This window comes from Pan troglodytes, chromosome 9 (assembly GCF_028858775.2).
Source record: "Pan troglodytes isolate AG18354 chromosome 9, NHGRI_mPanTro3-v2.0_pri, whole genome shotgun sequence".
NCBI lineage: Eukaryota > Metazoa > Chordata > Mammalia > Primates > Hominidae > Pan > Pan troglodytes.
In genome coordinates this window covers 48,580,411-48,601,994 of record NC_072407.2, presented here as the reverse complement: position 1 = coordinate 48,601,994, position 21,584 = coordinate 48,580,411, and the positions used below count along the sequence as shown (strand labels likewise).

The 21,584-nt window shown below is 53.3% G+C and overlaps 1 protein-coding gene across 10 annotated transcripts in view; it reads right to left on the bottom strand.

Moving 5' to 3' along the window:
• Positions 1 to 21,267, bottom strand: part of CD82 (CD82 molecule) — a 54,820-nt gene extending 33,553 nt beyond the window's left edge. Inside the window, exons 1-2 of one of the 10 annotated variants that reach the window (XM_063783992.1) lie at positions 18,408 to 18,460; positions 1,544 to 1,693 (exon numbers count right to left, since the gene is read on the bottom strand). Coding sequence is in view for 4 of the 10 variants with exons in the window: in XM_063783987.1 (XP_063640057.1) it covers positions 1,540 to 1,633 (94 nt within the window). In the remaining 6 variants the exon portion in view is untranslated. Of the gene's footprint in view, positions 1 to 1,539; positions 1,694 to 18,305; positions 18,471 to 20,431 lie in introns of those variants that run through there. The other 9 variants (XM_063783987.1, XM_063783989.1, XM_001159791.8 and 6 more) reach the window with 9 other exon arrangements.
• Between the last annotated feature and the right edge of the window lie 317 nt (positions 21,268 to 21,584).

Genomic DNA, 21,584 nt, shown 5'->3' with positions numbered 1-21,584 from the left:
TTTTTAGGAAGCAGGAGAGAAAAGGGAGGTCTAGAGAGATCAGGAAAGATTTCTTAGACCAGAATTGATCCTGCAGCTGGAGGTTTCTGATCCTTAGAATGATATCGCTGGATTGGGGTAGAGATGGGTTGCTTCCTCCTAAGACAGGATTTTAAAAAATATATATATTTGTTGAGACAGGACCTCACTCTGCTCTGTCACCGAGGCTGGAGTGCAATGGTGTAAACACAGCTCACTGCAGCCTCAACCTCCTGGGCTTAAGTGAGCCTCCTGCCTCAGCCTCCCATAGAGTTGGGACCACAGGTACACGCCACGATGCCTGGCTGATTATTTTGTAGAAATGGGGTCTCATTTTATTGCCCAGACTTGTCTCAAATGCCTGGGTTCAAGTAAGGATTTTAATCTCCTTTGGGTCAGAAAAGCTGACAGAAGCTGTGAACTCTCCCTAGAAAGATGCACACAGACGGGCAGGCACATACTTCCTTCCAGTTTCAGGAGGTCACAGGCCCTGGAAAGCCTACCTGGGGGCCAAGGTTTTTTCTGCCCCCATCTCCTAAATGCCCTAGAGTGGTGGTCCCCAGCCTTGGCTGCACACAGGAATTACCCTAGGAGTTCTGAAAGTTGTTGATGCCCGGCCCCCACTGCCAGAGACCCTGATGAGTTGTTCTGGGGTGCAGCCTGGGCATCAGGGTTTCTTCAGTTCTCCAGGGGGTTCCAGTGTATTGAGACCCACTGCCATGGCTCCATCCCTCACACAGACCAGCCCCTCTGCTCCTCAGTGGGGTGCAGGCAGGCCTGGGGTTTCTGGTACAGCAGCGCCTGGCCAGGGAGAATCTGCCTGGCACTCTGGCATCCGAAAAAGTGTCACACGAAGCTCCCTGCACCATCTTTCAACCTGGACTGCCTCAAGGTTCCTTCTACTCCAGTCTGTTACCCCAGAGCAATATCACTATGCATGAGAAGAACTTTGAGATCACTGCGTTTTTCAGAGGAGGCAGAGAGAGCAAGAGATGGCAGGTGGCACAGGCAGCTTGGGCTAAGCATGAAGTGGAGAACTTAAGATTCCCAGTCTGGAGCTCCTTCTCTACCTGTGGCCCTGTCCCTGCACACTGGGGCTCCCACATGGGAGGGATAAGAAGTACTGGACTCGGAATCACAGAGCCGGCCCTTGGCTCCCACCCCTGGCTCTGCCGGGTATCTGCCATATGACCTTGGGAAACACTGCAGAGCTGCTCCCTTATCCACAGATGGGGATGCCAACGCCGCCCACCCACCGCAGGCATGAAGATGAATCGCCATCAGGCTAGTGCATAGTAGGGCACAATCTATGCTGGTGCCTGGCCCTCTCCTCCCACTCTTCCTGCATAAAGATGCCACATCTGCCACACCTTGCCAGCAGTGTAGCCTTGGGTGATCACCTTACCACTGTGCCTCAGCTTTCCCACCTGTAAAATGAACTTAATAATGGGTTGTGGTCAGGCTTAAAGAGTTTGTATCTATAAAGTTCCTGGCACCCAGTAAATGTCAGATAAATGTTACCAACTATGATGATGATGATGATGATCTGGAAAAGTCGTTGCTTTCCTGACCAACAGTCTGAAGCCCTCTGAGGCCTGATCCAGTCTCTAGCCATGTGCCCATCCTGGAGAGGCTCCGTGACAGAAGATGACCACTGCTGCTCCTGGGTAAGGGGCTGGGGGAGAAGTAGGACCAGGCTGGGCCGCCTAAGGAAGGAGGAGCCTCTGCCTCTAGCCTCCAGGCTGTGCCACTGGGAACTGCTTGAGACTCAGAGGTCCAGCCAGTTTGGTGAGTTGGGCATCCGATCCCGTGGGAGCTCGGTCTGCCCAGTCGGGCAGAAAGTGGAGTGAGAAAGCCTGGCCGGGCTATTGTGCCCTGGATGCCAGCCCATCTGCAGGCACTCCACCTGCAAGCTGGTTCTTGGCCACCAGCTCTCTGGTCCTCTGGACTTTGTCCTGATCACCCACGGGAAGAGGCTGGGCACAGACGGCTGTGTTTGTTTTCATGTTTGACAGGTGATGTGTTTCCTGAAATACCCGCTGACACCAGGACCAGGGCCTGGCTTTTTGACCTCTCACTATCTTATTTTTCAATCTCTGGTCTTACTCTTATTGTTGATATTAACCCCCACCCACCAGAAAAAAAAAATAGCTGCTACTCTGGGTGACAGGAGAAGAGTGAGCATAAGCAGGACGAGGGCCTCAGGTTTCCTTTAAGACCTAGGGTTTGGCCCAGGCACAGTGGCTCACACCTGTAATCCCAGCACTTTGGGAGGCCGAGGCGGGCAGATCACCTGAGGTCAGGAGTTAGAGACCAGCCTGGCCAATATGGTGAAACTCCATCTCTGCTAAAAATGCAAAAAATTAGCTGGGCATGGTGGCGGGTGCCTGTAATCTCAGCTACCCAGGAGGCTAAGGCAGGAGAACTGCTTGAACCCGGGAAGCAGAGGTTGCAGTGAGCGGAGATCCTGCCACTGCACTCCAGCCTAGGCAACAAGAACAAAACTCTGTCTCAAAACAAAAACAAAAACAAAAACAGAATCCTAGGCTTCAGTCCCAGCTCTGCTTCCTCCTAGCTGTGTGAGCTTGAGCAAGTGAGTTACTCAACCCCTCTGAGCCCCAACATTCCCACCTCTAACAGCAAGATGCTGGTGGGATCCCCATCTCATGGGATTGCTGGAGGAGCAGAAAATGTCATGGAAGGAGCTTTGGGGTCACTGTCAGCTCCTCACCACAAAGTGAGGAGATCCCGCCACTACCACCACCACCAAGGTGGGAAGAAACACATCCAAATCAGACCTTCCCAGGAATCACAGGATTTCAGAGCCCAAAGTGCCTCCCTCTTTGTCTTAGAGATTAAGGAAGAGTCCCCTGTCACAGGATCCCATGAACCAGTGAGACAGGCTCCCTCTCTCCTGAGAGAGCTGGGATTGACAGCTGACACTTGGGGAAAGGAGGCCAGGGGTCCAAGAGCAACACAGGCCAGCAGCCATCCCCGAATATTATGCCATTACCCACTGTATCCCATGCAATCTCCATAACACCCTGGATTATTATTAAATGAGAGATTATTGAGAGATTATTATCCCCATTTAACAGATAGAGGGACTGAGACTCAGAGGTTCAGTGACTTGCCTAAGGCCACACAAGTGGCTAAGCTATGATTAAAATTCAGATCTGATTTTAGAGAGCTGAAAGCTCTTTCATCTTCACCTGCTGCCCAAATGAACAAGGTAAATGGTGCAGCCCACCGTCCCACCCTTCCACACCTCTGCCGCCTGCTGCCTGATCCCCTGACCCTACCCCAGATCCCTGAGGCCTGACTCTCAGCTTCCTTTCAGGAAGGAAAAGAGCAGCTCCACCTAATCCTGACTGGGACATTCCTTCAGTTTGGCTGATGAGACTGACAGATGTGGCCCTTCTCAGGAGGTTTTGCTTTGAAACCCTAGCAATGAGACTGGAGGGCCTTTAGATAAAGAAAGGGGCTGCTCTGACAGGTGGGTGCAGAGTGGGAACCAGCAGATACCTGGAGCCCTCCAGCATTCCTGCCTGGACCCCATGCAGCCAAAGAATCAAGCTGAGGCTGAGCCATAGCCTCTGACCTCTTGCTTTCCACAGCTCCCTTGCTTGACTGTTTTTGGCTTCTTAGCCAGCTGCTTGGGCCCCAGACAGCCCCCACTCCCTCCCAATGCTAGGTGCCAAGACTCACACTCAGATTCACAGTGCCGGAATGGCCTTTGACATCACTAGCTCAGCCCACACTTCTCAGATGAAGACTGATGCCCAGAGAAGAAAATGAACCCCTACCCCCACCCCTTCTGGGGAATGCACAAGTTCATTGTGTATGTTGGGGGATAGGGAGGGGATTGGGTAGGGCAGTCAGTGTTTCCCAGCCTGTTTGGCATCATGATACACGTTGAGAAGTATACCTATTTGTTCAGCACACTGGGATGGACAGATAGAACTACATCTGGCTTGAGGTTACTAGCCTAGGGCTCTGTTCTCAAGGGCTCCAGAGATAACCATCTCAACAGCTCATTGATCGGAAAGCTCTAACCTAGAGGGATATTTAGGAGCTAAAGAGAGGTTGCAAGAAGCCCCAGATTCCAGAGGCCCTGAAAACAAGATTCCCAGGTGGGGTCTCAGGGGTCAGCCACCTTTTGAGGCCCTCTCCCAGCGCCACAACTGGAGGTAGAATAATGAAGCAGATGATAGTATGGGCCCTGAGAGAGATCTAAATTCCAAATCTCATTTCTCAGTATCCACATGACCTCTGGCAAGCTGCCTACCTGCATTGAGCCTCAGTGTTCTCATCTGTAAAACAGGCTATCTAGGACCCTCCAAGAGGAAACCAGAATCAGCGTGCCAAACCCAAGGCTGTAAGCATGACAGAGGCAGAGGATTCTGGGAATAGGTCCTGTTAGGTCCCAGAGCAAGGAAGTTGCATAAAGATTGTCCCTTGAGGCATGGGATGGACACAGGGTTCCTGCAGACTGCCCCAGGGAGGTCACCACCACCCAAGAACTTGAAATGAGGTTGGGCAGAGGAAAGACCTAGGAGCAAAAGGAACATTCATGAGAGCATCCACAATGGGAGTGTTGCTTCACTGATCTTATCTCATTCAGCCCCCAAATCCCAGGAAGGATCACTGGGATTCAGGAGGGTGGCGGCACTGGCCCTGGTCACACAGGGGACAGTGGTGCAGCTGAGCTCTGCCCTCAAGACTCTCTGACTTTGGAGTTCAATATCCTACTGACTTTGTGACATTACTTCCCACCACCAAGGCAACCTCAAGGCAGAGAGGGTGGTCACTGCAGCCAGGTGTTAAAGGGGCAAAGCCTTGGTCCCAGGACTGTGAAATCGGAGCATCCGGGGGTGGGGCCAGGCACCTGCAGGTTTAGCAAACACACAGCATTTCAGAATTCTCTCCCTCCACCAGCCAGCCATGAAGAAGATGGACACAGAGGGCCGAGATGGAACAGCAGCACATGGAACCAGGTCTAGCCCTCAGAGGGGACCTCATAGGGAACCGCACCCTCTCCTCTTAGAATACACAGCTCATGATCCAGAGGGCCTGAGGGGCTGCCCTCCCAGGGGCTTCCCAAGTGGCCCTTCTGCGCTCAGTTTCTGTCCTGAGCCACCATCCACTGCAGTTCACTGAATCCCCACTCCAGGTTGGCCCGGAGCTGGAGTGAAACAGGAAACAGATGACTCCAACCCATCCCTGCCCTCAGGGAGCACCCAGTCTGGAGAGGCTCAGACATGAACACGAGCAATTATACAAAGCAGCCTGCTGACTGCATCTCCCTCTGAAGGACAAAAGGGGCTCTCTAGAACACAGACTCAAGTGTTTAACAATGACAAACGCAAACATGTTTGCATGATTACTAGCTAGACATTGTGCCAAGTCCTTCACGTGGCTCAGTTTATCCCTGCAATGATCCTATGAGATAAGCCACTGCTCATCACCCCATTGTACAACCGCAGAAACTGAGACTCAGGGTGGTCAAGGGCCTTGCCCAAGGTCACCTTGCTGGTTGGGCAGAGAGTTGAACCCCAACATCTGACCCTCCCAGAGCCCCTGAGCTTTACTGTCACACCATGCTGCCTGCAGAAACAAAGTTGTAAATGACAGGTAATGAAAATTACCCCACCAAAGCCCAGCCTAGATTAATTGGGTTTTAGGGCCCAGCTTCCAAACCCAACCAACTGAAGACACTCTGGGGTGACATTAGGCACCAGCGACCAGCTTGCACACTGATCCCAGAGCCTAGCCAGCTGGAGTAGGTGGCTAACAAAAGGGTGTGGGCCCTGAGTAGGGTGATTAGAGAGAGGGAGGGGGACTCTAATCAGGGACCCCACATGGCAACAGGCAAACCTTTTGCCACATCATGCCTTCCCCTCCCCAGGCACTGAGCTCAGGAAGGTAGAGACAGGGCTGCTGAAATGCCACATCCTTGAGGCAGCCTTTCCAAAACATTCTCCAGCACAGACTTTCAGGCAACACCATATGGCAGCCCTAATTATCTCATCACGAGAATTTAGGATAGACAATCAGACAGACATAGATTCAAACCCTGGTTCTGTTTACCGTTTCTTTTCTTTTTATTGAGACAGAGTCTCACTCTGTTGCCCAGGCTGGAGTGCAGTGGCATGATCTTGGCTCACTGCAACCTCTGCCTCCGGGGTTCAAGAGACTCTCCTGCCTCAGCCTCCCATGTAGCCGGGATTACAGGCACACACCACCACATCTGGCTAATTTTTGTATTTTTAATAGAGACGGGGTTTCACTACATAGACCAGCCTGATCTCAAGTGATCCACCCATCTCAGCCTCCCAAAGTGCTGGGATTACGGCGTGAGCCACCGCGCCTGGCCTGTCTACCCTTTCCTAACTGTCATTTAACTTTTCCGAGCCTCAGTTCCTTCATCTGTCCAATGGGCTAATCCTTCCTGCCTCCCAAGGCTATAGTTCTCAGTACTCTGCAGGCCTTTAGGAGTATTTGATGGGCAGAGAGAGGAGTAAGTGAGACAGAGTGAAGGCAAAGTGATGCACATAGGTACAGGGACTCTGTCTCCATAGATCCTTGGGTGAAAACACAGAGAGATGGGCCAGTGTGGAGGGTAGAAGCAGGTCTCTAACTACAAGAACTTGGGGGTGGGGAGTCTTCTTGGCTGAGAGCTAGCTGGAGGCAGCTCAGCCCAGGTGAGAAGGAGAGGGCAGGGCAGGGCTCTGTGGGGCCTCAGCCCTCTCTGAAGTTCTTCTCCCTCACCTGTCTCTTCCCTTCTGTGAGGGTCCCTATCTCTGTCTGTGGCTCCCTGGAGCCATCCCCTCTTCCTTGTCACTCCCTGTTTCTGTGATCATCCAAGTCTCTCCCTTTAACATCCTAAGAGCCTTGGAATACCCAGAGTGTCCGAGGCAACCTCACCCAGCCCACAGGCCCCAGTCTCCAGCGTACTGAGCCCTCTCCATGACGGGAGCCCAGCTCCTGCAAGGGGTGGCCCTGAGAGACCCACTTCCATGGTCTACTGCGGAGATCTGGGCCTGCCAAGCTGGGAATAAAGGGGCTGTGCTTCCCAGAGAGGGCCCCTGGTTCCCAGGCAGGGAAGCGGCCATTTAACCAGCCCAGACACTTGGCAGCTCTGGCAGGAACACTGGTAATAAAAGGAAACCGGGCCTGTCAGGGCTCCCTCCCCAGGGCTCCCTGGGCCTCTCCTCTGAGATTGCTGAGGGGCTTGGGCAGAGCAAGGTACAGAGCGGGGAGTGAGAGAGGCCGGGACAGAGAGACTAAGACACAGATAGACTCAAGGGTGAAGGGAGCCTCTGGTCCCCTGGAGCACCAACCTGCAGACCCTGAGGCCCTGTCAGGTCTCACCAGGAAGTCTAGGGGAGCCTGCGGTGAGGCCGGCCTGGAAGTGCAGGCCCTGCTGACCCAGGAGGATCCCATACCCACCCCTGGAGCCAGGCCAGCTTCCCAGCTCCTGCTCTGGGGCCACCCCAGAGGTTGCCCTGCATGTTCTGTCTCCCCCTGTTTTGTAGCCGAGAGTCCTTCCTCCCCTGTGGCCTCCGAAGGAATGGGCCCACCCTCTAGCCTCACCCACCCTGCCCCCTCCCTACCTCCCATTAACAATGACTCTTCCCCAGCACATTTTTCTCAGCCTTGGCCTCCCCCATATTCTAGGAGCGGCAGCGCTGTGCCCTGGGAAAAAGCCTGTTACCCCACCAAATGTGATTCCTGAGCAGGCTGCTGGCCAGGTCTTTATGATGAGAAAGGGCACTGCAGTGCTCTGGTCCAGCCATTCTGAGCCCCCTAAGGAAGCTGAGGCAGACAGAAGGGACCTGACCTCAGCTGGCAGTGGCTAAGACAAAATGAACATCTGGGTCCCAAACAGCCCCATCCAATCCCCTCCACTAGAGCAACTCAGGGCCATGGGGAGGAAGAGAGAAGGGGAATGAGCCCAGCCAGCTCTAGGCTGTGATCAATCACTCCCCTTCCCCAAACCTCAGCTTACCTATCTGTGCAGTGGGGACAGTCCCTATGCCAGCTCCTAATGCAGGGTGGAAATCTGGGACCCCATCCCCCCTGGTCCAGTCCTGGACCTAGCCATCCGCCAGCCTCTCCTCTTCCCAGGGCCAACCAACTTTCCATTGCTGATGGATTTAGCCAAGAATTTGACATCCACTGAGCTGGGGCAGGCAGAGAGGATAGTGAGTCCAGCTGTGGGCCTTGGGCGAGTTCCCCTCTCTGAGTAGTAACGGTTCATTCCTGTCCTAGAGGGAGGTGTGTGGTTTGAGTAGCAAAACACACAATAAAGGGAAGTGTGGTGATCATTATTGCCATGAGAAGGCCCTGGGCCACATGGAGCTGGAAGGGGGGTGTATAGATGTACAGACAGAGGTGAGAAGGAAAGGTGCTAGGCGCTATAGGAAGGGGTCTGTCCCCAGGGGCCAGGCATGGGACATGTGGCAACACCATCGTGGTCTCAGATAGAACCAGGCAGGGCCTCACACCTGGGCTGGCTCCCTGGCTCTCTTCCCACAGGAATATAGGAGCTCAGAGAGAGGCTGCCTCCTTCCCTGGGCGACCCAGCAAACCAGGCACTGCACTAAGAGATATGGGCCTGGAGAGCCTCCGGGTGTCCAGAGGAAAAGGGGACTATTTGTTCCCCAGTAGGAAAATTGATATGTAAATAAGCAGCCACTGGCCTGACCCAAGCCTCCTGGGAGGCCGCCCTCAGGTCGCCTGGGCCCCATCCCCTGGTCTCCTGTTTGCCGATCATGTGTGATCCTGAGAACACAGGAGACAGAGTATCTCTTTCTACAGATCTGGAAATTGAGGCTCAGGGGGGTTAGTAACGTGCCCAGGGAGGGTCACAAGTTGGAACTGGCAGAGTCTGATTAAATCAGCTGATTCTGTCCCTGTGCCCAGTCCTTGGCCCATTATCCGCCGAGGACACCCCCTACCTAGAGCTACCTATAGTTCAGGCCTTAGGCCAAGGCCCAACCCGGCGCCCTACTCAAGCAGGTTGGGGTAGGTGGAGGCAGAACATAGCCTGAGCCCACTGCAGGGAAGATGAGGGACTGGCATTTCCTGAGTACCATGAACCCCCAGGCACCAGTGCTAGATGTTTTGCACTTTATCTCCTAAAAGTATCAGAAGCTATCAACGAGGAAAGTAGCTTCCTTACTTTTCGATGAAGGAAACCAGGGTTCAGAGAAGATAAGTGACTTGCTGAAAGTCACAAGCCTGAGAGTTACAGGTCTGAGGCTAACCTTTCCCTAGCATGCATAGACTCAGCTGCATGCCCTGCCAGACCCTGCAGGGGCTTGGACCCACACCAGCCACAGGCCCTGCTCTCATGCCTCACTGGGGAGTTAACCAACCCGGTCAGCCAGTTCGCCCACTGCACAGAACCCGAGAGAGTTGAGTCGGCTTGGCCAGAGGAGCAAGTCTTCCCTGAGGGAAGAAGGTGGCTGGAGCCAGGTGTAGAAGAATGAGGAAGACAGGAGGAAGTGATGGCATTCAGGTGAAACTGCAGGGCCCAGGCACCCATGTGTGAGAGTCTGGAAAATTCTGCATGATACATTTTAGAGGACAAGCACAGTTCCCAGGAGAAGCAAGCAGCCGAGCTGGGAGGAAAACCTGGGCTGAACCCCTCCTTCCCCACAGCACCAAGGACCTCACGTGCAAGGCCTGGGCAGGAGTCAGAAACAGAGACAGCCTGGACTACCCTATCTTGCCTCCCCATGGGTTCTTGGCCAACAGCGAAGATCCCAAGCCAGCCCTTCCTGGGATCCTGGGCCCCTTGTACCCAGGACCCACCAGCCCAGCTAAGAGCTCTGGGATCCTTCATCCTAAGGCTGAGAATAGAAAGAGTTCTCCCGTCTTAGGGGCTGGGCTCAAGATAGGCAGCAAAGACAACCCAGGTTCCAGTCTTAGCTCTTGTACCATCCCTCAACCGCCCGCGGGATCCTGGGCAACTCCCTGCCCTGTCATCCTCATCCTCTGTGAAAATGGGCTTAGTAATAATGCCCGCCCTATTTCACAGGGTGCTGGAAGGCTTGAGGGACAGGGAATAAGTACATGAGAAAATGTCCACTGCCAAGAGCTGTAAAGCATAAGGGATCATTATGAGAAAGGAGGACTCAGATGTCCCAAACCGGGCAGTGACTTGCCCCCAGGCCACACAGCCAGGCAGCAGCAGAGCAGGATTTGAAAGGGGTCTCCCGGTGACCAGCCAGTGCCCTCCCACTGCAAGATCCTGAATCCCAAGAGAGCTTTGACCCTTGGGCTGACCATCTCTGCGTGGATGGCGGGTGGGGCAGAGGCTGCTTACTCCACATCCCGGCTCCCTCCAGAACAGGACCTGCTGCCATCCCAGACCAGACCCCAGCCTTGAGTTTGAAATCAAAAGCCCAGCTCTGCCCCTTTCAGTTCTGTGAACTTGGATAAGTTGTTTTACCTCCTGGACCCTCAGTTTCCTCATCTGTACAATGGGACCTGATGTTAACCCCTACCTGGGGTGGCTGACCTGACATCATGGCTGCAAAGTGTCCAGGACAGGGCCTGGTACACATTAGATGCTCAACAACTGAGGCTTTTCTCTTTTCCCTCTGTTGTGCCTGCCAGACAAAGCCCAGGCTTGACAGGAGAAAGTTCCTGGCTTCCTAGAAAACCTGCCCAGAACAATAACTGGGAACATAAGCTGCTGGAGAACACTAGACCTTGGAAGAAGATCACGTTACTGAAGTGTCAGTCAGGGGATAAGAAGTGGAGCAAGATCCTAGCACAGAGATGGTGTGGAGGAAATCTGCCTCCCCAGGCCTCTCACTTGGGGCCGGTGCAGTGGTCAGGGAAGGCATCTCTGCTTCCGCACCAGACCTGCACTGGAGAAGTCAAGGTGGGGAACGTGACAGCGCCAGGGTTCCAGTACTAGCCCTCCTACTTTCAACATCCTTAGACACAGCATGTCACTTGTCAGAGACTCAATTTTCTTTTCCATAAAACGGGGATGCTGATAATCCTCTTGTCCTCCTGCACAGAAAGTTCCCAATATATACAAAGGACACATGGGAGAAGGGGTGGTGAGGTGGGGGTAGGAAGGGAAGGTGAGTTCAGGCCTCACAAGATGAGCCTTTATTAAACAGGACAAGGTTCCTACTGTCAGCAACGCCAGGAGCTGAAACTCACCACAGAACCCCACCCTGCCCCATCCCACTACTTTACTGGTACCCAAAGTGTGGTCCAGGGCCAGCAGATGCAGCGTCCCCTGGGAACGTGTTAGCAATGCACATTCTCAGGCAGTACCCCAGACCCACAGAATCAGAAACCTGGGGGTGGGGCCAAGCAATCTGTGCTTTCATAAGCCATCCAAGGGACTGATGCATGTCAGAGTTTGAGAACCACTGCAACACCCACCACCCACTCTGGAGAAACTTTCCCCCACTGACTCATCTTCCCACCTCCTCCTTTCCAGGAGAGTGTTGGGGAGGAAGGAGTCACTGTGGGGAGAGGTCATTAAATAGTAAAGAGAGCCCATGATTAGTTAATGACACCACAGGCTCCCAGAGAGGAGAGGGTCAAAAGTCAGACTGTAATTGAAGAGAAAACACTCCCCTATATCTATCTGCCTTTCTCCATCTCCTTCTCTTTCACAGATACACATACCCTAAAAGCCTGCTCCTCCTCCTCCTGTGGGTAGGCCAACTAGCACCAGGGACAGACAGAACGCTCCCCCACCAGTAGGGCTGAAGCAAAATTGGGAGACTGGTTATGGTGGGAGATTCTGGTCCTCTGACCTTGAGTTTAAAAACCATCTGAGCTGGAAAGCCACTTCTAGAAATTCATTCCATGGAGCTCATTAGAGTTGAGTACAAAATATACATAGGGACAAGGCGATCATTATAGCAATGTGGATACTAATGAAAAATTCAAAGGGCCTAAATGTGCAATGGCTGGGGAATGCTTAACCAGGTCACAGAAGATTCCTATGGTGCAATACTACAGAGCTGGGAAACTTGCTGGAGAAGAATGCTCAATCACATGGGAAAACCCTCCCTATACAGCACTCAGTCAAAAGTGGCAGTGCAGGAAGTGGTTTGTGTGGTACAATCCCAATCTTGTATGTGTGTGTCTTTAAGGCCAAAACACCAAACTGCTCACGGCAGTTATCTCTGAGCAGTTATTTCCTCCTGCAGGTCTGTTCTTTACCGCCTGAATTTTTCCACAAAAAAAAACCCCTCTTTCTTCAATAATCAGAAAGTTTGGGGGGGTTTTTGGGGTAGCCATCTGGTTTAGATAAAATTTTTAAAAGAAAAATCTCCTTCCTATGTCAGAATCGCTGGCCTGGGGTCTTCTGCTACAAGATTTGGTCCCACTAGGGAGTTTCCACATTGTGTGTAATTCCAACAAGCAAGATCAGGATCAACACGGGGAAGCCAAGGGTGGGTGGGTTTGCTCAGATTCTATCCCCTATTTTCTAAGAGTCAGCTCTTTCCAGAAATAAAAAATCATGAGCTTTCCAAGCCTTGAGGTGTGCGAGCAAAGGCTGGATGTGGTCCATGGGATCAGACTGGGCAGGTAGGTTGACTGGATGGACCACAGAGACTCTCACAACACCAAGATCCTGTGACTCTAGACGTAAGCCCTCAACTTTGCCCTCAACTCTATGCCAAGAGCACCCAGGTCAAGGCTGGGTTCAGATAGTCTGGGGACCAAGACTACAGAGAATCTAAGTCTTCTGCTGACCCCCCAGCAGAGCTTCAAGCAACCCCGGAAAGCTTCCTCACTCCAGATCAGGGACCTCAGCCTTCGGACAGGAAGACTCCCTATCATTTCCCCGGAAGTAATGACAGGAGCAGCCTTTGCTCATCATCACCACCCTTAACCTCTGGCTTCATTGAGGGTGCACTCTTCCCTGGGCCTGCCACGAAGCATTTTACCAGCATTATCTCATTTAATCCTCATAAAAACCAAGGCTCTGAGAGGCCAAGAAACTTGCCCAGAGGTGAACAGACACTGTGCCCATAGCTAGGCCTGGCTGACATCAATGCCTGGGAAGCTAGAAGAACCCCAAGCTGTAGGCACAGCCCCAGTGTTTCCCTGACTGCAACTTGCAGGGATGGTTAGGGATTCCTGATAGGCACACATTTTGAGAACCATAGTGCCATGCTATACCGTCTCCTGGCAAACAAGGAGACTTGCTCAACCATGCCAGGAGAGGGTGTGGGGCAGAGAAAGCAGATAAGAGGGGCTTTCGGATGGAAAATAAGTGACTAGTTCAGAGTAGAGGACACATCCTCCCTGCCTCAGTTACTCCACTGCTGTGTGTTCAGAAAGGCCAGGGGTCAGGGAGGTGGGCTATCTACATGTCCAAAGGTGACTCAAGGCCTAGACACCCACTTGCTCCATGACCTCAGATAAATCAAACCTCCCCTGCCAAGTTTCTATTTCCTCTATATACGATGATGTCTCATAGGTCCCACTGCAAAAGCATTCTTATATTCCACCTTTTAAGACAGTGAGTGGGAGGTGGTTTTCCAACTGTACTAGTATAATTTACCAATTGTTATTATCAGCAACAACAAACATTTATTGAGTGCTTACTTCATACCAGGTATCATTCAAAACGGTTTATGTGTACACGTGGGAACACATACTCCCCTCTCCGTTTGTTTCCCAGTGGAGGGACCTCTGCTAGGGAAACACCTCAGGCCTTGCTCTGCGCTCCCCTACCAAATCCCCGCTTCACGCCACGCCCTGGGAGGCTTATGATTGGTTCGTCTTACAGACACATAGGGCAGACTCGGTGGGGCCCCGCCCCTCGCAGAGCCAAATTGCCCGCAGGGAGAGTTCTGTCTGGGCTGTTCTCTGCTCCTGCTACCTGGTCCTGCAGGAGGCTGGCTCCTGTCCAGCACGTCCTGTGGCAGGACGGATAACTCTGCCAGGTCCAGGACAGGCCAGTCAGCAAGCCCTCTGGACCCCAGATGTAAAGCCACCTTCTTCCGCCGGCTTCCATTTAGAGCTCCATCTTCAATGTGTGTTTAGCTCATTTAACCCTCACAGCAGCCCATCCCTATTTCACAGATGAGGAAACTGAGGCTCAGAATGGTCATTAAGGAACTTGATCTCAACTACTGTTCAAAAGCTTTCTACACACCACCCAACGCTCAGGGTGTGCCCACCGCATGGGAAGGCAGATTACACTCCTATTCATATCTAACTCTTGTCTCCCAGCCTGGGCGGCTGCGGACAATGGACGCTCCTACCATAGGCACTCCCTCCAAGTCTTCTGAGGCTTGTCAAATTGATATTCACTTCAAACCAACATCCCATCCCTCCTTTGAAAAAAATATGATTTATTCACAAAAAGAACTTCAATATGATTCCAAGTTCATATAATACATTTTTGTTCAAATATGTGTGGTATGTTTTTTATAGCTTCATTGTATGAATGGGTTTTTTCTTGAGCATAAAAAAATATGGGCTCACTGTAGATTTGGAAAATAGGGGAAAGTAAAAAGATAATAAAGGTCTGTAATCTAATCTATATAATTGTATTTCGTAACGGGTACGTTACATGTAGTTGCCTATATTTTGGCCTGATAGAGTAGAGTTGTAGGGGAGCAGCTCTGCCATTCAGTCTCTGCAATGCTTTAGGGCAGCAGCTGGGACCTGCCCACACTACAGCCTTCCTTCCTTCCTAGGCTGCAGGAGAATAAGCCAGGCCCCCAGGAGTCCTTCCCCTGAATAAAACCCTGCAGCCGTCCACTGTGGCATCACATGTGCCTCACTTACAAAAGCCAAGAGCAGCAAATGCAAGATAATATAGTTTTGTAGCCCAAGAAGGGCTATAACTTACCCAAGATAACACAGCAAGTAAAAGATGAGCTGGGAACGGAGCCCAGGTCCCCTGATCTCCAGACTCAAGCTGTTCAAAGACTTACATCCTGCTTCCTATTAACAGCACTACCAAAAACACCGAGCACAGTAGATCATGCCTGTAATCCCTTTGGGAGGCCAAGGCTGGAGGATCACTTGAGGCCAGGAGTTTGAGAGCAGCCTGATCAATATGGTGAAATCCTATCTCTACTAAAAATACAAAAATTAGCCTGGTGTGGTGGTGCATGCCTGAAATTCCAGCTACTCAGGAGGCTGAGACACGAGAATCACTTGAACCCGGGAGGTGGAGGTTGCAGTGAGCCAAGATTGCACCACTGCACTCCAGCCTCAGCAATACAGTGAGACTCTGTCTCAAAAAAAAATAAAAATAAAAATAAAACACTACCAAAAGCAGCAGGAACATATATAGCACTAACTATGTGCCAGGCGCTGTCTTAAATGCTTCATATGCATTAGCTCATATATCATTCTCAAACAACCCTATGAGATGAGTACTATTATTGTCTCCATTTTATAGATGCTGAAACTGATGCACAGAGCGGTAAGACACAAAGTCACGCCCAGCTGGTAAGTAGCAGAGGCGGGAATCATCCTTAGGCAATTTGATTCCAGAGTCTGTGATCTTGCCCAGGCTTTCTTCCCCACTCCCCCGGGCCCAAGCCCAGCTGGGACTCAGGAAGGCTTCTGGAACACTTGCTGCCTAAAAGGAAGAAAACCTGCCTAGAAGTCACCTCTCTGGCCAAGGTCATGCTGTAGCTCCATGGCAGAGCCAGGATTTGAACCCGGGCTTCCTAATGCCCAACTACCAGGGCATTGTTCACTTCTCCACATTGACACTGAGAGCCAAGGCCCAGAACTCTGAACAACTCCCACACCAGATCACCCTTCCACACAGCAGGGAAAGTCAAGTTGCGGGGTGGGGCGGCGGAGAAGAGGCAAAAGCTTCTGCTGCAGGGTAGGAGGTCAGAGGGGAAAGTGGGGCTTCCCAGAGCTGCCCACCTGGGGGTCTGCATGGATGATGTCCAGGATGGGCTTCCTGGAGGCCACCGTCCCATTTCTCCAGGCCCCAGCTTGAGTCCCCACAGGATAGCAGCACCTTCCACAAACAATTGTTGACTCCAAGATGCTCTTTCTGGCTGAGTCAGAGTTCACTAAAGGCCAGAGTGGCCCCTTCCTGGGTTAGGACTGAAGGAAGTCATGCTGTTCCCCTCTCAGGAGGGTAAAGGCCAGGCATCGGAAGAGAAGCAGAAGCTCTGCTGAAAGCAATTCCAGGACAGACGGTGCATTCCCATCTCCCTGGATCCAGGTTGCAGAAGTGGGGCCCACAGGCCTGAAGCACCAGGCAGCGGCATCCAGGTCCTGCTTCCTGGCTCCACTTTGCCAAGGAGTCACCTGGTATGTGGTACCAAGCTAGGTACTGCTGATACCCCCGGCCTCACCCAAGAGAACCACTAACGTATTCATTCAGTCATCGATCCCCAAGTGCCTGCTGTATGCCAGGAATCAGAGATACAGACAGGACAGGACAGTGCCTGCCCAGGAGAGCTCATGGAAACACATCATACACCACAAAGTGGCAGGATCAAAGAGGAGGGTACACAGTGTAGACAAGCACAGAGGAGAAGGTGAAGGGCAATGAGGGGCTTGGGAAAGGCAGCCAGAGATGTTCAGACCTACTGCCCCTCAGGAAGCTGAGCGTCACAGTGAGGAGACCCAGCCACCCCCAGGAAGAGCCAGAGAGCCCCACATAGCCAGACATGACTGGCGTCTTGGGGCACACACATATTGGAGAGGCACAGAGGCCCTGTGCAGAAGGAAGGTGTTCTGGGAGTGTCCCTGGGGGCCTGAGAAGGAGCCTGGCACCAGCCTTGAAAGACCAACCAGATACAGCAAACAACAATGGCTCTCCTTTATTGAGCATTTACTATGTGCTAGGTATAACAATACTAAGCATTTCATGTACACTTTTTTGTCTTCTCCTCATGACCTATGAAGTCATGACCATTATTATCCCCATTTGCAGGTTCAAAAACTGAGGCTCAGAAAGAGTCACGTAGCCAGAAATTGGCAGGGCCGAGATCTCAACTCTAAAGTCCAGTGCTTTACCGCCATGCTGTACCATCATCTCCCTAATCTGTTAACAGGCAGAAAGAAGATAAAGGTGCTTCAGGTGGGGGAAACAAGGTAAAAATAGGGAGGTAGGATCAAGTGCTCTTTGAGGGGAGCTGCCCGGCTCCTCTGTGTTGGGGTTGTATTTGTGTGTGTGCGCACGCCTGAGTATGGGTGGGTGTTCACAGACATGCCCTACTTTGCAAAGGATAGATCCCAGGTCCCAGAACTCCCCGAGAGCCAAGGAAAGAATGGGGCATCAGCAAGTCAGGGAAGGAATCCCAGAGAGAAGGAACTTATCTAAGGTCACACAACATACACACAGCAGAGCAGCAGCCAACTCCAAGGACCAGAACACAGGTCTCTTTCCTCCATCAGCTGCCTGTCCATGTCAGCACAGTGAATCAGCTGCTGACAGGAAAACCACAGTGGAAGGGGAAGCCCGGGGGTGAGTCAGGAACCAGCCAGCCTCCGAGAGACACCAGCTGGGCCTGTTGCAGAGGCCCCGGGTCTGTGGTTGTCTGCCTCTTCTTAGGGCAGCATCAGGGGCGAGGGGAGCAACACATCCCACACCACTCGCTCCATGTTTACCTCTGGGCTTCCCCTCCCAGCTCCTCAGACCCCGGCTTAGTGGAGGGGAAGCGGGTGGGTAGGGCAGTTCCTGCTGAGATTAAACGGGTCCTGTCCCACAGAGGGGCCCAGGCCAAACAGTCCAGGCTCTTCCCTCCCTTCCCACCTCTCACAGAGCCAGCTCCTGGCCGTTTGATGTTCTTGATTAAGTCATAACCGCCCCCTGTGAGCTTCCCATGGGGCAGAGGAAGTGGGTATAACGGTTTGGAGCAGAAGGCCAAGGCCAAGGTCAAGCCAGAATCAGGGGTGCCAGCTGGCCCCAGATGCTCTGAATCTGAAACAACACTCAGAACTTGGGGCTGCTCAGCCATGGGTTGAGGGAGGACTGTCTGGTCCTTAGGGGAACAGGTTTGGGTCCCCAGGGTGGAAGGGGATGGCCGGTGGGAGCTTCCAGGCTGTGGCTCTAAAGCGTGAGGCCTCAAGACAGAGGGGGCCGCCCCCACATAGCGGAAACTTCAGAGGAGCCCAGGGAAGCCAAAATCCTGCCCCAGTCCCCCTACTGTGGGAAACTTGTGCCCTGACTGCTCACCCACTGCCAGAGATAGCACATGGCTGACCTCTCACCCCTATCCTCCCTGGGCTGGGATGGGAGGGAGGGATCAGCAGGCACTTCTTCTAACCACCCCGCCCCCAACTCCCAAACTTACTGCTGGCTGGCACAGGCTCCCACCTTTCGGCCCAGATGCCTCCCCTTCATGGGCAAACCCCTCTGTAGCATTCATCACCCTCCCAGCAACCCCGCCACTCACCCAATCCAGCCACCTTCCTGAGACCCTGCTATGTACCAGACAGGATGGGGAGGAGACAGAAGTGCAAATGTGCTGGAACAGTCCCCTCCCACCCCTCCAATGGTGCCTTTGCTATCCCTGTGGCTGGTGTCTCTTCCTTCACTCCCAGTTGCAGACATCCCCAAAGCCACCCAGACCCCTTCTTCCCAGTCACTGCAGCCATTGGTTCATTATCCCTTGACCGCTGGATCCTCCACCCCAGCACATCTGGTACAGACTGACTTTCCTAAAGTGCTGCTCTGTTGTGTCACTCCTCTCCTCAGAAACCTTCAGTGGCTCCCACTTTCTGCAAATCAGATCCAAAGTTCTTATCCTGTCATTCAAGGCCCTCCGTAAGCTGATCCCACCTACTATTCCCACTGCATATCCCCACACGTTCCCAAACTTCAGCCAGAATGAGCAACCTAGAGGCTTCTCGAGAATTCTCAGGACAGGTTGACCTCCCTGCCTCTGCCTAGGCATTTTCCTCTCCTCAAGACACCATCTTCATTCTGGCTGCCGAAATCTTCCCAGTCTGTAAGGCCCTGAAGATCCCTCTAATCCTTTTTTCATTTATCTTCCATCAGAGTCCCTGATATTCTTGTGTAAGTCCCTTCCCGGATGGTAAGCAACCTGAGGGTGCAGGCCTTATGTGGTCGCTTGTCATTCATCGAGCAGGAAGTGGGGGTGGTGGTGGGGAGGGCTTTCCATTAAGGCTCACTAGGTAGGCTCTGTTGAAATGAACGTCTCCTCCTCCCCACCTCAGGCACCACCTACCAGACCCTCTCCCTCCCCACCATACCAAACTCCAATTTATGCCACTTCAGTGCTTGAAGAGACTGTGGTCCCATGTTGATCCAAGCCAAACCAGGACCAGGAGCCCAGAGAGAAAGTCCTATTCAAGTCTCACCCCCTCCAGGAAGCCTCCTTACCCCCACCCCCTGCCCTGGCTTCTCAAGTGTCTCACTCTTCTGAACGCCTCCCCCTGCCCTACATACACACACAGTCTCCTGCACACAGCGCAGCCGCCAGTCCGTCTCTGTCCCACAGCACTTTCCAGTTTGTTCCATACTGTACAGCTTATCTCCCAGAAGATGCAGGGAGCCAACATAATGCAGCACCTTCAGCGTCCTTCAGTGTCCAACCCTGCTTAGATATCGGGTGCCCACATTGCCCCTCGCCTCCATCCCAAGCCAAGTGTGCAATGGTATAGCTGGATTCCAGCCACCAGGGCAGAACAGACCCATGAAATCTCATCTGGTTATAAGCCCTGGGTGTGACTGATCCTCTCTACAGGGACATGGTAGGGATGGGGGAGCCCTCATTGTCAGCAACTCAGGCCTGGCTAGTTCACCTCTGTATCCTCTAGCTCTCTCTAGCATATAGTAGGTGCTCAGTAAACATTCTTAGACTTATTTAACTCAACACTCACCAACCTCAAGCAACATTACAGAAAACTCAGCCACTCTTTGTTCCAGATGACACAGTCCTCATCCCTCAAATAGAGTGATGTTGGTGGCAGGTGGCAATTTCTGGCTTTCACAAGGTCAGGAGGGCCTGTAGCCAACCCCATCTCTCCAAGAAAAAAAAAAGGCTCATTCCCCATAGGAAGCAAGCCCATCACCTGCCCACCCGCATCAAAGCAGCTGTCACAGAGGGAGGTCTCACTGGTTTCCTGGCGCCTTGCTAAGTAGTGTATACACACTATTCTATTTAGTGCTTGCTCCTGCCATTGGATATTGTCATTATCCCCATTTTACAGGTGAGGAAACTGAAGTTTGGAGGGGGAATGGAATCCAAATCAGTTTGATCCCAAAGCCCAAGCCCTTGACCACAGAACTACGCTGCCCCGCTACTGGGGCCCAGCACAGAGCACCCACCACCTCCAGGAACAGAACCGGTCAGCCAAGAAATTAACCCCGGGTATGCTGCAAGGGCCCCTGGGGCCCTGGGCTTGACCCTGGGCCCAAGGATTGGTGGGGTTTTCCCTTCTCTTCCCCACTCACCAGTGTAAGAACTGTTCCCCAGTTTCCAACCTCCTGCTCAGGCCAGCTCACCTGGAAAAGCCCCACTGAGTTTCCAACTTGAAGTCTTAGGGGGTCCGGCTCAGTTGAACTGTTAGAATTGGTGGGAAGCAGGTGAGGCGGGAAATGGAACCTCCCTGCTTTGGCCTCCTCTTCCCCAGGGTTCGTGGGTTCGAGCCCCAACCGAGGAAACAGTGCACTCTTTAAAGCAATTCGCTTCTCTCAGTCCCATTTTGCAGGGAGAGAAACTGCAGAGGGCAACGCGATGGGAACACCTGTGGCGACCTGCAGCCTGCTCTCACCTGCCAGCTCTCACCTTCCGGCGTTTTAAGTGAGAAAGGGCAACGGGAGCGTGGAATTCACCTGGTTCACTTCCTCCTGCTGGAACCCGGGAGGTCCAGAGCCAGGTAGAGGGACGGACCCAGGATCACGCAGCTGTGCACGGCCGAGTGTGAGAACTGGGGGTTCAGGACTGGTGGCTAAAGCTCCTTTTCACCCACCAGCTGCCCCGACCTGTCACTAGTTCCGAGGAAAGTTGTCCGAGCCGGACCGCAGAAGCGGGGGCTAAAACTAACTTTGCCTATGGTTGTCCGGCAGGCTACCCCGGCCCGCTGACCCCTTGCTCACCTGCCGGTTCTGCTTTCTGCTCCGCGCTGCAGGCCCAGCGTCACCCGCTCGTGCCTCAGTCGGCGTCGGACTGCACAGCCCGGGGCTCAGTCACTCCTCGGCCCCCTCCCGGCTGCAGCCGGGGAACGCCGCGGACTCGGCAGGCCCCGCCCCCAGAGGACACGCCCCCTCGGCTCCCCTCCGCCGGCCCCGCCCCCGAGCCCTTTGGGAAGGCGGTGCGCTCCCGCCGGCCAGGCCCCGCCCACTATGGCCGTACCCCGACCAGCCCCGCCCCCGGGCCCAGCTGGAGCTGAGGCCCCGCCCCGCTACGGAGTCTCTCCCCTATCCCGGCAGCCCCGCCCCCAGGTTACACTGGGGATTAAGCCCGCCCCGCTCCAGCCCTGTCCACTCACGGCGCTGCCTAACGGTCCCGCCCAGCTCCCGCCTACCTCGTCCTCCCGGTCTCCTCCCGGGCCCTCCCAGCGCCCCCGCCTCCTTCACTTTCTCCTTCGAGCCCACCCCATCCCCC